At 45.2% G+C, this 14671-nt stretch overlaps 1 protein-coding gene and 1 non-coding gene across 3 annotated transcripts in view; one reads left to right on the top strand and one right to left on the bottom strand.

The window, feature by feature from the left end:
* Lta4h (leukotriene A4 hydrolase) overlaps positions 1-8627 on the bottom strand; it is a 31797-nt gene extending 23170 nt beyond the window's left edge. Inside the window, exons 1-3 of one of the 2 annotated variants that reach the window (XM_063263200.1) lie at positions 8351-8627; positions 2242-2372; positions 780-900 (exon numbers count right to left, since the gene is read on the bottom strand). In XM_063263200.1, coding sequence (XP_063119270.1) covers positions 780-900; positions 2242-2372; positions 8351-8509 — 411 coding nt within the window. In that variant the 5' untranslated portion in view covers positions 8510-8627. The remainder of the gene's footprint in view (positions 1-779; positions 901-2241; positions 2373-8350) is intronic. The other variant, NM_001030031.2, reaches the window with a different exon arrangement.
* Positions 8628-8964: 337 nt separating this feature from the next.
* On the top strand, positions 8965-9036 carry Trnad-guc2 (transfer RNA aspartic acid (anticodon GUC) 2). Its single transcript has one exon. It is a non-coding gene; the product is annotated as a tRNA-Asp (tRNA).
* The last annotated feature ends 5635 nt before the right edge of the window (positions 9037-14671 follow it).

Genomic DNA, 14671 nt, shown 5'->3' with positions numbered 1-14671 from the left:
TCACAACCATCTGTAAAGAGATCTGATGCCCTCTTCTGGTGTGTCTGAAGACAGCAACAGTGTACTTATATATAATAAATGAATAAATCTTTAAAAAAAAAAAAAGTGCATCTGAGTTTAACACACAGCTACCACACAGGGGTGCTAAGATAGCTAAACACTCAGAGTGTATGACCTGATGCCCGGAAACAGAATAAATGTCTAATGAGGGGCTTTCTTTAATCATAGGTGACTTGATTATTAATACAAGTAGGACTTTCTTCTTCAGAAAAGTTTTGCCTTTGTCCTTGTAACAGACCATCTCTAACTGCAGCCTATTTTATCTCTAGCTTTAAAATGGAGAGTAAAGGGGTTGGAAACCATGCCATTTTGAAACTATATACTTAACACATTTCACAAACAGGAACTCGGTCTCTCAGGGTCCTCTTTTTCACCGGTAGCCTTTCTGCAACCGACACACACACACACACACACACACACACACACACACACACACACACACACACGACGCTTGTTTACTGAATTCTCCTCGCATTCACTGAGTCCCCACAGGATGCACTCTAGGTGTTTGGGAAGCTAAGTATAAGCCCTAAGTACTTCAATTTTGGTAGGTTGTTTCCAAATTAAAGATATCTGACTTTAAAAAAAGGAGCGGTATTGATAGCAAGACATCAAGAAGAATATGAGTCGTTTTATGAAAAGTGAAACAAAGGAGTGTGTTTCTCCACAAGACCTGCAGGTGCTGGGAAATTCCCGGAAGTCTCTGAGCATCCTCTTACCTGGCACTGACTGAAGAGGTATGGATGCTGCTTTCCTGAAGTCTGCTCGGGAGTGAGCCACTGAAGGGCCGAGGACTTGGGAGATGTCTCGAAGGAAATCTCTATAACGACCTCTTGATTTCTGCGTGAAACAAATGCAGGTATTCATAGGCTATAAAAACGCCTCGCGGAGCTTGAATTCAGAACACACATGGGGAACAGCACAAGCGATCCCACGGTTTCATCGGTCTAGAGTGAGTTCTGGACACAGCAGCATGCATACATCTGACTCTTTGCTACTCGAATGCCAGCCCTCGGTTTCTCCTCACTAGCGTACTGATGGATACATGATGGGATGATAATCGGCCAAGTGGCCCACAGTGTGCCTCGCACTCTGCATCTGTGATCGTGTTTTCTGTGGCCGTGGGGATGTGGGAGAACCAATGTCATCACCCTACCTCTGTGGAGGGTGGCAGCACAGGACCCAACCTAGCACTGCTAGGTGACATGCTAAGTCATGTCAAAGGGAAGAAGCTTGTAGTGATTTTAGTAGCTATAGAATCTAATTTTTAAAAAGCTCTTCCTCGAAGTAATTCCTACATAGTGATTTTCTAAGTATCCTTCTGTGATAGACTACAGGAAACAAAAACTGGTTCTCCATCCTAGAGAGTCTCAGAAACATTGATAACGAGGGAGGAGCGAGAGCTCCAGCGGCCCAACCTGGACTGAAACCCTGACCCCACCGCTGTACTAGGGCAATGACTGGACCGCAATGTACTGGTTTCTTGCCCTGTAGAACAGAGTAAATGATCCTGTCTCCTAAGCTATGCCTGGGTTTCCTTTCTCTTTCTTAAAGGGGAGAAGGCATAAAGATATCAGAAGATGGCAATAGATCCTCCTTGTTTCAGGATAATGGTTTCTATTCTTTCTCCTTCCCTCAAGTATCATGGGGTAAGGCATGCTCGCTCCCTGGCTACTGTTTTCTAAAATGAGTGGCTTTCTCTGAGAGTAGCTTTCCTCATCTGGAAGTGCAGTTCCTAGGCAGAGGGCGGCTTAGAGAACTAAAGAAGACAGTTAAGCACCCACACTAGGAGTGGTAGGAAGTCAGCCTCCCTAAAATCAGCATTCCGATCATCACTCCAGCAGTAGCAGCACCAAGGGGCAGAGGCCAAGAATGCGTGGCTTCACGTATTCCCCAGGTCATCCGGAAATGGCATCCTCCCCACCACTCCTGACACCGGCGAAATGATGGGCAACTCCAGAAGCATCACCCAGTGTCCTTCTCACCAGTGTCTCATGCACTTCATTTCTTCAGTATTTGAAAAACTTACCGTCTTTTCACTGTCAACACCAATGTGCATGGATTACAGAAGCGATCGCCAATCGCTACATATAAACAAGGATTAGAAACACGGGGAAGATGTCTGAATTCTAAGATATATCTTGTCATTACTCAGACATAAAAAGAGGACAGTCTCCATACTTGCTCAGAGCGATGGGAAGGGAGATTTCCATCGGCGATCCTTTGTAACCCTGGCTTTCTCCAAGAGTGTATTTGACTTCTTGTCCGTTGATCACCACTTTTTCTATCGTAAGGTCTTTTGTATCCAAAGTCTAAAACCAAATTAAATAAGGAAAAGAGAGTTGTATTCACCAAAAGAAGCGAATACTAGCTATATGTTTACTGCAGTGAGTGTAAAACTAGCTATTCATAGAAAGTAAAACAGACTGAACCTGAAAAGAATTAAAGGCAGATGTAGGATAGTTTTAATTGCCATTTTGACACAATCCAGAATTGGCTACGAAGAGAATCTCAATAAGGGATTGATTGTTGGCATTAGTTTGGCCCATGGGCATGTCTGTGGGGCATTGTCTTGATTGTGTTAATTGTAATGGGAAGAGTGCCCACCCCCGCCCACCATAGGTGGCATCATTCCCTAGGCTTGGATGCAGAACTGATAAGTATAGAGATGGGGCTGAACACAAGTAAGCATGCATTCATTCCTTCTCTGCTTCTAACAGCCGCTTCAGATTCCTGCCTTTGCTTCTCAGAAATGATGGCCTATAACCTCAAACTATACACCCAAGAAACCCCTTTTTCCTGAGAGTAGCTTTTGTCAAGGTATTCTGTCACAGCAATAGAAACCCTTACTTTTCAATATTCTAAGCAACCTGGAAATTTGGGGGTTTTAGGACTGGCATAAAACTGGCATGGGATGCTCGAATACATTTTGGACTAATTCTTTTAATTCTCTGTTATAAAAACCTTCACCTGTGATTTAAACTTCTCTCCCTCCAATTCAGTTTAGCATATTAACACTTCACTGCACAGTCTTTGAAAGAAAACACAGAGCCAACTCCTACCATGTACTTTTTGTAAACCCCTGAATTGAAACAAATGTTGCTGCTCACTAGGCACTATTGTTACACTGCTAAACAAAGGTCAACCTTGGGAAGCTACGCTGCCCAGCTGAGCCTGCAGAAGGTTGAACAACCAGGCCTGCTTACTGTGGCCAATTCAGGGCAGCAGCCTCCGGCAGCAGCTAGTCTGAGTTCCCATCCCAGGAATCTCCCTAGAAACGAGATATTCTCGCCATGTCCAGCTATGCTCTTCCTTCGGAATTTTCAACCTTCCTATACCACCAAACTGTTTCCCAACAGCCTAACTGAGCCTCTCACAGTACTATGAGGACTCTGCTCTGTCCATCCAGTTACTAACTGATCTAGTTTCCTTTGTTTGTTTGTTTTTTTTAAACCGAGGGCAATCTAAGATGGCCGCCTCCATTGTCCCATCATTCCCTCCCCCTCTTCACTGGCTTCTAGCACCTTGGCCCACAAGTTTCTTTGGTCCCACACTGGATTTTGACTCTCCATGGAAATGGCCCACTGACTACTTTTATGCTCCTGCCTCTCTTCTCTTTACTTCCTGAATACAGGTACATCCAGATGTGAGCCTTGGCCCTCACGCTCTTTCTCATGCCCACACACCTATCTGGCCAGACTGCACCAGACACTTTCGTTTTGTTTGCTTTTCAAGATAGGGTCCTGTCCTGTAGGCTGGACTAGCCTTGAACTCGCAATCCACAATCTTCCTGTCTTAGCCCTCCTACGGTGTGCACTGAGATTTCAGGGAGATACCACCACGCCCTGCTCTGCCAGCTTTATCCTTTCCCGTGACATTAACTGGACATCTGTCACTGCCTAACACCCCAGGCAGTGCCACCTCACACTTAATTGGCTTCTAAAACTGACACCATCACTGTGTGCCCTCCTCTACCCCATTGCCAGTCAGCTCCCTCCTTTGACATCTACAATATTTTATTCCAAATCAAGGAATGTTTGGCACGATCCACAAACTGGTCTCCCTTCCCAAATCCCAGAGTCATCCCTTCATACTGTCTTTACACTCTCTTTTCTTTCCGTCCATCACCACCATCACTGGTCCTAACCCTGCAGTTAGAATCCTACCATGTCTCATCTCCCTACCTTCCAAAGCTTTATTCCTGTCCCTGGTAAGCCTGGAAAAGGATGGGACGTTAGAATGCTGAGACAGTCACCCCCTAGACCTCCCTTAGGCTACTGGGTGACAAGCTCAGAAAGTCTCAGGGAGGTTGGTGGTATATAGCTCAGTTAGTCCAGTAAAGATAAAATGATGAAAATCTTGTGCTCCATCCCCAGCACCAACACGTACCAGGTGTGGTGGTCCATGCCTGTAATCCCAGCACTCAGGAGGCAGAGGTGGGATAGGTAGTTCAAGATCAACCTTGGCTACCTACAGAATGAGGCCAACCCGGGATACATAAAATTCTGTCAGAGAACAAAAGGACACAGGGACGATCTCTGGATTTGGTGTCCATTTCTCTGGCACCAACAGCTTTCATTTGGGAAAGAAAGAGTTTCAAATTTACCCTGAGTCTTATCCACTTCCCTTCTGAGGACAACTATTTCTTTCAAATTACTTTTTGTGGTACCCCAACAATTTACTTCAACCAGAACTGGCTCGTCTTTTCACACTTGGATATTCACAGTATATGATTTCATTAATAATTATGTATTATTATTAATTAATTAACATTAATTTTGTCCCTTCATGGTTTAATACCCTTTTTCTGAACATGGAAATGGTTTTAAGAAGATAATTTGAATATCTATGTTCATAACAGACCTTAAGGCAATAAGCTGGATTAACAGCGTCATTTTTCCCAATGGAACACAGTCGATTTTCTCCATTGCCTAAACCTTTCAAATCTGTTTGGGATCAGAGCAGCTGGTTATTATGACGACTGCTTCTTGCGAAGCTCCTCACAGATCTCCTGACTGTTCTCGTGGCTGGCCTTGCACTCTCAAAGGACATCTCCTGCACTATTATATTATGACTGAGGATGCTTAAAGAGAACGTTACCTACATTTGCATAGCTCAGTACCTGAAAATATGAGACGGCAATTTACCCACAAAGCAAGCTCTAAATCAAAACAAGGCAGAACATACAATTTTAAGCTATAGAGCCCACCCCAAACCTCCACCTTTATTTCCAAATACTCTAAGTAGTTACCCTTCAAATTTCACTCACATTATTAATCATGACTGCCACTAAAAACTGTAGTAGGGAAACAAAGGAAACTGGACAGCTGAAGAGTTAGAATTAGACACTTAACTGAGCACCGACTAGTCACAACACCCAGCTACCTACATCAAAAGAAACTGCCCGTGTCTCTCTTTAGACAACACACAAAAAAGCTCTGTACTCCTGAACAGACGACACACAACACATAAGTCATTTTGCCTTTTGCATAGCCCCTGGGAAGGTCCACACTTTATCACATACAACTTTTTGTGTGTAACCCAGCTCTACCCAATGTCTTGAATCCCTTAGGTTTACTCTCTTCTACTAGACTCCTCTTAAAAATATTATACCATATATATTGTTTTAATTTTATTTTTCCAAGTCCTAAGGATCAGACCCAAGGGGTCACACATGCTAGGCAAACCCTGAATCACAAAACTTGATGGCCAGTTTTTGCTCATGTTTTTTTTTTCAAGACAGGGTTTCTTTGTGTAGTGTTGGCTGTCCTAGAACTCAATCTGTAGATCAGGCTGGCCTTGAACTCTGAGATCTGCCTGCCTCTGCCTCCTGAGTGCTGGGATTAAAGGTATGCACCATCACTGCCAGGCTCAAGTGCTTTCTAAATAAAAGCAGATTTGAATAGAGAAAGGCTTAGGCCTCTATACCATATTTCTACTTTTTAAATTTATCCACAGACTGCTTTGAGAAAAACAAACAAACAAATGGGTATATGGAATGAAATCAAAATCAGAACTCCAAACTGCCTGGATGTGATGTTCAGCTATATTTAGTGGCACTCTGAGTCTGGGTAGCAGATAGACTCAATCCCTGGCTCCCTCCACTCCTTAGTGGCTAACTAGAACACAAAATCCTCCTGGCCACTAACAGAAGAATCTAAACAAACCTGGAAATTCCAAGATAAGAAACAAATGCTTAGAAGTTACGGATTCTCAGTACCAAAGTTCAGTGTAAGCAACCTAAAACTTGAAAAGGCTTCTAGAAAGGTGGGAATTAGTCCTCTTAGAGGGACCATCAGCCTCAACGTAACAGACTCCAAGAATGGCATAGAGAAGATCTGCTCTCTCCTCACACAGTGCTGCCACAGAGCCAGTGGTGGAAGGGCATGATGTCATGACTCTTTGGGATGCAGACAGTACTGTTGGCCATGCAGCCTGTATTGGGTTTAGGCGCTGCTTTCTAATTTAATTTGTTCCATCAATCCAATTCCTCAGTGCTCTCTGCATGCCAAACTCTACACAAGGTATTTAAATTATAGACAGTTTCTTCCTCCTGGAAATCTATGTCAGGAGTTGTAGCTCCTGCCTATGATCCCAGAACTCAGAAACTTGAGATAGGAGAATCACAAGTTTGAGGCCAGCCTGGGCTACATACTGGGTTCAAGGCCAATCTAAGCTATAGAGAGATCCTACCTCAAGAAAGAGATCCTAAATCTGCTGAAGGAAAAGAAACAAGTCAACTTCAAATAAATGTAAACAGTATCAAGCACTTGGTCCCAGGCTGTTGCTATAAACAAGCAAAACAATTACAAGTAGATGTTACTTTGTCCCGTAAGAACCTCTTGTGAAGAGAACAGGCCATTACAGCTCCAGACGAATTACTAAACAGATATGCCAACCAAAAATCAGAATTTCAAAGTCTTACTTTTCTGTAGCTTACGGGATTGTAAAGATAACAGATAACTTTTAAGATTGGGACATTGTTAAAAACCTAAGCCTCCCAATTTCTGCTTAACTCACTGAGTACAGATAAAGCTTTCTTATCTACAGAACAAAGGGCAGTGTATAGTTATAGGAAGTGCTGAGAAGCCAGCAAAATTCTAATAAAAGGAAACTGAGTCCAAAGACTAAACTTCTGTCCTTCTGGGGCAAAGCTACTTCTGCAATAAAAGGTACCAAAGTGCAGTCGACTTATGAGGAAATAGCTACCTTCTTTGCCTGTAAGGTTTGCCTTTTCTTTCTTACAGAATTTTCCGTAATTATACGTCAAACAACAATAGAAGATTTTAAGAGGCGAAAATCACTCTACATTTCTAACTCGATCAAATATTGACCCCATTAATTTCACTCCTAAATTCCAGCCTAGTTGCTTAACGCAGGCTGAGTACAGCTGGTCTTTTCTTGTTCCTCTTATTTCTAAAATGGTCCTCTATGACTTTTCTCCTTAAGGAAAAGGTTCCGTCCTAATACCATCAGACAACATAAGAAAACCGACTATGGACTATCGACTCTACGAAACAGATCAAACCATTGGTATTTCATGATTCTAAACAAATCTTTATTCAAATGGTTAGAGTTTATAGAAGTACATATTTTATAAGAAGTGCAATAATGACTTGTCCCAATAATGACTTGCTCCTTGGAACCACTTATTTTAAAATCGTATTGGGCCATCCTTAGAAAGCTGGACTAGTCCACCAGTCCTTAAACTAATCAGAAGGTAATAATAGCGAGTAGAAGCAATGGCAAGAAGGATCCCTGAAGAGCAAGGGCTGCACCTGCTCTTAGAGAGCAGAGGCTAGAAGACTTAAAACGGGAGGAATAGGGCAGGGCACCCTAAGGAGCTTTAAACGTGGGACGTGGGATCTGAGAGCTGGGTGAGCCTGCGAAGTAAGGACTGTGCACTGGGGGCTGGCAAAGTCTGGGGCCTGGGAAAGGGATTCTGGGAAGTGGATCAAGGAAGAAGGGGGCCACAAGGTTGGGGGTAGTAAGCGAGGGGACTGGGATGGGGGTAGGACGAAGTATCCCAGGAGTGGGTGAGGGGCGAGGCGTGGAGGGGAGCGCTAGGACACAAGGATGTATCCAGGAAAAGGGGAGGGAGACATTCATACGTGGAGGGCGAAGGAGAGAGTGCTGATGTAAAAGTGAGGCTGAGGAAGGGATGCGTGTGGGAGCTGAGAAAGAGGTGCAGCGCAGGGAGAGACAGCGATCTCAGCGCTCGCAGGGAGCAAGGGCGAGGAGCGGGAGTAGAGCGGCCCCGGAGAAGCGGCGCTGCACAGGCGCCCCGTACCAGGCTGCGCAGATTATCCTCCTGTGACTGGACCGTGAGCGCGGCGGTCCCGGTCAGTGCCCGGCGAGCGAAGTCGACGCTGCAGCGAAGATGGAGGTGCTGGGTTCGGCAGACCGAGGCTGGAGAAGCCAAGGAACAAGTATCCGCGACCTCAGGCATGGTTGTGGGAGATCCGCCGCACGTCAACCAGCACCCAGACACTCTACCGCCAGACTTTCACCGCAAGCCTGAGAAAGGAGGGAAGCATAGAGGGTAGACGGCGCGGTGCACCCCGGGAAAGGGAGGCTTCGAGCCTTCAGGGTGCTTAGTGAAGGGCAGGACGGAACTACCAATCCCATGATGCAGCGCGATCAGGCTAACGCTAGACAGCATGGGATTGGGGGGCGGTGCGCGGAGGAACCGAAGGGTGTCTGCTACAGGGGTACGGTGGATTAAGGGAAACGCTGAGTGGAGTGGAGACACATCTAGTGGAACGCTTTCATTTTAGTTCTGTTGAGTTGTGATAGGAGCCATGATGGCATCACGAAAAACAAAGACTATTGGTGCACATTTGTTGAGGGCGGGGCTGTCTTCCATACTTAAAAGGCCTATCAGAAGAGCAGTTGCTGTGCAGTTCCTCGTTAGTATAGTGGTGAGTATCCCCGCCTGTCACGCGGGAGACCGGGGTTCGATTCCCCGACGGGGAGGCATAATGACACTTTTTTCGTTGATTCAACAAACCAAAGAGTTAGTTGACTATACAGTGACCTCACTATTTCTTGTTTTTCTGGTTCTCTCAAGTATTCCCAGTCCCAAGTACCTAAACCGGGATAAAACAACTAACACCTGAGAAAGAAATTACGAAATAACGCACTCGCCACAGTGGCAATAATAGAACAGCGGCACTTCTAGCTTAGCTCCACTTAATGTGAAAGTCAAAGGAGTGTTGAAAGATGCCTGGCAATTTAATTTTAAACAACTTTTAAGAAGACCTTGAGAAATGAGAAACAGTCTGTGTTACTCAGCAAAACAGATCACAGCAGATTAAGTTCCTGAAAAGGGCTTGTAACATTGCAAATGTTGTATTTTGAAAGACAGGAAAACTCACTTCTTCTACCTCCTCCCTAAAAGATTGCAAAGACTTCTCATTTCCCTCTCTTGATTCATGTAGACTTTCTTCGAGTGCTCAATGTAATTTGCGGATATTAAGTGCACTCTGCCACACTGGCCGCCTAGAAAAGAGCTGAAGGGAGGTGGGGGGATCTGTATCCAAACTAGTGATTAATGTTCACTCCACTGCCAGATGTTCCCATGATGACCTAATCCAGCCTGGTGCTTGGCTGCAAAACAGGGCCCAGGGAGGACAGATACATGCAGTTCTGGAGGGGCAGGTATTACTTCTTTAGGAAGGGTCAAGAGTAGCATAATAGAGGGTAAAACATCTGAGGTGGGCTTTGAAAGCCATGGAGGAGCCAAGGAAACCACAGGAACTGACAGGGCATGGGCTGAAACAGCCCGGGGTGGGAGTGGGGGACAATTCTAGATATTCAAAATCTCACTGTTTAACCAAAAATCCCTCAACCACACATTAAGGTTTCTCTGTGTCGTCTGTCTGTTTGTCTTGGAATGTTCTCTGAGGACCAGGCTGGCCTCTGCCTCTCGAGCGCTGGGATTAAAGACATGTGCCACGAAGGCTCTGTGGTGGTGCTATACTTTCCTCTCCCGCTGTGGGCTGTGTTTGGTTTGATGTAAATATTAGTCGCCTCTAAAATCCCTCTCTTTCCATCCTTAGAAGTAGGCACATGACTTAGCTGGGCACGTGACTGTCCTAAAAGAAGACCCTACTTGCTCCTTTTGCATTTAGACCTTGCAATTAGATTCTGACCAGAAGAGTGTCAGCAGATTGTCAAGTAGGGTTTCTATGAAGTGTCTTCACATGAAGCAACAACGAAAGACGCCATTCTGTCCTCTAGAACATAGACGTAAGGTCTACGGCTGTAACTGCATATTTATAGCGTGAGGTTGGAGCTCTGTGCTAAGAAAGATAGAGAAGTGAGATCGGAGAAGACAAGAACTAGAAATGACCCACCTCGTTAGGACCATCGAACCCCTCTACACACTGCTTCAGATTTCTTTTAAGAGAGAAATAAACGCATTTGCTTAAGAGTTATTCTGGGATAGTCTGTCATTGAGGTGGGTGCCAGTCTTTGGTAAGAGCTGGTCCTAGTCAGACCACTTCTACAACTTGTCCATGTCTGTCATTCTGTCAATTTGCCATTATTTGAGAGTAGAGTATATAGATTTTTTTCAATTGAAAAATATTTTTCATACACTAGATTTTGAGCATGTTCCCCCCTCTCCCATTTCCTACATCCTGCCCACCTCATTACTGACCCAACTCCCTGCCCCCCCACCACCTCTCTCTCAATAAAACAACAACAAAGGGAGCCCTGTACACCATGAGAAGGCTGTTGAGATGATGCTAAGGGACTCAGCTAACGTGCATGGTGAACAACTCCTGTTGTTAAATCCAAAGGCGATGATGTGTCGTCTATGAAATGAGAGGGGTGAATGATCAGTAGCTAGCCAAAAACCAGCCAGGGCCTGAGACAGCTTCACAACTTCGAGCAGCAAGTGTGGAGAGAAGCTGGAAATAAATCCAAACCGACACAAGAGACGAGAGCACTTTAATAAGGAAAGCGTAAGTTTATGCTTACCTTTTATCAGCTGTAGACAAGAGGGATAGGACAGCATATTTATTATAAGAATGCTTGGGGGATAAGATCCGAGGGATAAGCTTAGGTCACTGTTATCCACAAGTTGAAGGGCTTAGTCTTCTGGACTGGCCTCGGTTAATGTTCTGACACGTTTCCCCGGAGATGGGAGACAGATATTTGAGCCAATGCTCTAACATACACTCAGGACTATGGACCAGTCTTTTCTTCTTTCAGGGTGAACTGTGTTAACTGATTGTCCTACTGTCTCTCCACACCCCCCTCCCTACCTTTGCTAAGAAATTTAGGGCCACTCAAAATTTTTCTTCTATTATGTTTTATAAAATACTTTTCTGTGGCAGAATGTAAGATCGAGGGGGTGGGGGGTACGCACTGAGAGATACAGGCAAGAAAAAAGGAAAATAGAACATGAAATTTCAAGTCCATCTTCCTTCCTTCCTCCCTCCCTCCCTCCCTTCCTTTCTACCTTTCTCTCCTTGTTTATTTTTTTTTCTCTCTCTTTTTTGGACAAAGATGTCTCTTAATTCCATTCTATAGCATTTAACTGATAATTACAGAAAAACAGAGGAGAGGAAACAGTTCCGAGGTGGGAAACCACAGTAGCTTGGACCACAGTCCCAAGGAGCATTGAAAAAATGCAGTCAAATCCAGCATGAGTTCTGAAAGCGGAGTTGATAGACTTTCTGGTCAGATTAGAGGTCAACTAGAAGAGAAAGGGAGGAGCTGAGGCTGACATCAAGACTGTTGGCGTAAGAAATCAGGAGACTGCAATTTGATTAACCAAGAATGGGTATGGGGGTGCTATGAGAGAAGTAGGCTTGAGCAGGGACCCATATTTTACGTGGTAAATTTCTTCACTGACTGGAACATAATGACCGCAGTGTGATGGAATGTAACGGATCAAGTAGTCAGTTACCTCAGCCTTTCTTTAGCCCGTTTTAGCGACTGCTTACTGTCAAACTCTGTGCCTGACACAGTGTTTTTGTGACTACCAGATAAAAGTTCTCACAATGCATTTGAAGATTGCTGCACCTCTGGCTTGGATAACATCTGAGTCCAAGGAACTTTTCTTTTCTTTTTTTTTTTTTTTTTTTTATGTTTGCAAAGCTTGGTGACGCACAACTGCCAGCCCCGTTTTCAGGAAAGCTGAAACAAGAGGACTGCAAATTGACGGACACACAGTGAGAAGACGTCTGTCTCGAAAATCAGTAAATGGAACTGGAGAGATGGCTCTGGCAATTAAGAGCATTGGCTGCTCTCCCAGAGGACCGATCCCCAGCTCCCACGTGGCAGCTCACAAAGCATACGGAAGTCCAGTTCCAGGGGATCCTACATCCTCTTCTGGCCTCTGAGGGCACCTGGTATCCAAGTGGGGCACAGACATACATACACACACACACACACACACACACACACACACACACACACACACACAGACGTGTGTGTGTGTGTGTGTGTCCATACACATTAAACAAACAAACACAAAAGGAAACAAACAGGAAGGATTCCCAACAGGAAGGATTCCCACACTCCGTTAAAGACATCCGAATCACACCCTATGCAATGATTTTGCACACTTTCTTTTGTGTGACTACAGCTTCCATAAACTTCTTTCATGGAAGAGTCATTGTTTGCAAGCCGAGTTTGCTTTCTAGAGAATGGTCACTCAAACCGGCTGAGAATAAACTATTTTCTTATTTCAGGGTACTTATTTGACCCAGACTGTGTGGAGTCCTGAGGAAAAGCTGGGGGGAGGCTAAATGTGATTTGGGGAGCTCACCAAGGAGATGGCACAAGAAAGAAAAGCTAGCCATGGAGACTTGGGGAAAATAGCTCCTCATATAGACAGACAGGCAATGTAGTGAGTGTCTCTGAGGAGAAATGGAGAGAGCATTGTAGAGAGGAGCTGTCAGTCGTGTGGAATGCTGCTGTTCATTCAGTAAGATAAGGGTATTAGCAATGCGGAAGTCACTGAAGTAGCACGTCAGACCTCAGTAGTGTCGGGGGCCATGAAAACCTAACTGAAGAAGGTTCAAGAAGACTGGGAAGCATCCGAAAGAGACTTGTGTGTGTTGAAGAATTTTATGAAGATCAGAAGGAAAAGGTGTGGGTGGGGGTGGAGGGGTCAGAGCAGAAGAGAAGAGTGAGTGAAGGGAAGGATTTGTCTGTTGGAAGGAATAAAGCTATACTTATCCGCTGTTGGGAACATTCAGTAGAGACGAGGTTACCGGAAATAAAGGCAGGAGGGGTGGGCAAAGGCTAGGGCCATGTCTCCCTTGACCACCAGAGTCTGAGATCCAGGCTACAAGCGAAGATGCTGGCATTAGCCAGAAGGCGGTGGTAATTTACTCACAACCACAGATGGTAGGCACAGCATGGTGCAAATGCAGGTGTAGGGTCAGACAAAGGTAAGTGAACCAAAGAGGATTGCGGGACCTTCTTGTCTAAAGTAGGAAGCAAAATCATCAGTCAAGAGTGAGGTGAGAGACAAACAAGGCTGAGGAAGTTACAAGGCAGAAGAAGGAGATGATAAGTCTGTGGCAAGAGAGACTGGGTGGTTAGTTTGTGGTCAGGGTACCTCTAAGGGGCCCCCGAGGACCTTCCTTAGTCATAGGTGTTAGCATTCCTTCTAGGCTCCGCCCCACAGTTACCTGGCAACAGCCAGGTATGCCTGACTCACTATAAAAGGGGTTGTTTGCCCCCCTCTTACTCTTACTCTCTGCCCCTTCTCTCCTTGCCCCTTCTCCCTCTTCATTCTCCCCCTCCCCCTCTCTCTCCAAGTGTTCCTGGCTTCTCTCTCTCTCTCTCTCTCTCTCTCTCTCTCTCTTTCTCTCTCTTTCTCTTTCCGTCTCTCTGCATTTCTCTATCCAATTCTCAGTCAGTGGTACTTCGTGACACCCCACAGTGAGACATCTAGAAGCAGATTGATACAAGGAAGAGGTCTATTTTCAGGCGCGTTGGGTCGACCCTGAATCAGTCCCTCAAGGCAAGTGACAAGAAGGCGACCTCCAAATGGCTATTACAAGCAGTTTGTATACTTTTTAGGGGCACAGGTTACCTCAGCAAAGTCACGGTTCAAACGTATTGGCTGAGCATATTGACCTTTCAATCTATTGGCTAGCAAGCATCAGTCAGTCCATTCTGAGAATTCTCTACTCAAGAATGTTCCTGTGGGTGGAGAATGGAACCTGGCCTAGCCTTGACCCAAGGCGGTGGGTGTAAGGCTGGCAAAAGCCCCTAGGGGTCCTTCACCATGTGAATAACCTCTATTCCCTATATACCTTAACGGGAAAGGGATGCCTCAGCACAGGACCACAGAGGCACCCCCTTTCACCTCACCATACCAGGCCTCCACCAAACGTATCCTGGTTCTTTCTTTTCTTTTATAAAACACAACAATAGGTTTCAAGTTGAGCCAGGCCAGCACCATGGGAATGTTCTACGGTTGCCTGGGATGTGTTTGGCAAGACAGTGTGCAGGCTGGTCATGGGAGGGGTGCGGGTGGGGACGGGACAGTAAGTGTGTGAAAGATAGTGAAGACGGTGAGTCTATAAATGAGGCCAAAAGACAGAGTCAGACAGTAATCTGGAGAGACTGAGAATGCAGA

Source organism: Rattus norvegicus, chromosome 7 (genome assembly GCF_036323735.1).
Source record: "Rattus norvegicus strain BN/NHsdMcwi chromosome 7, GRCr8, whole genome shotgun sequence".
In the NCBI taxonomy this organism is placed as follows: Eukaryota; Metazoa; Chordata; class Mammalia; order Rodentia; family Muridae; genus Rattus; species Rattus norvegicus.
The sequence above is the reverse complement of the archived record's forward strand: the minus strand, read 5'-3'. Positions and strand labels throughout refer to the sequence as shown.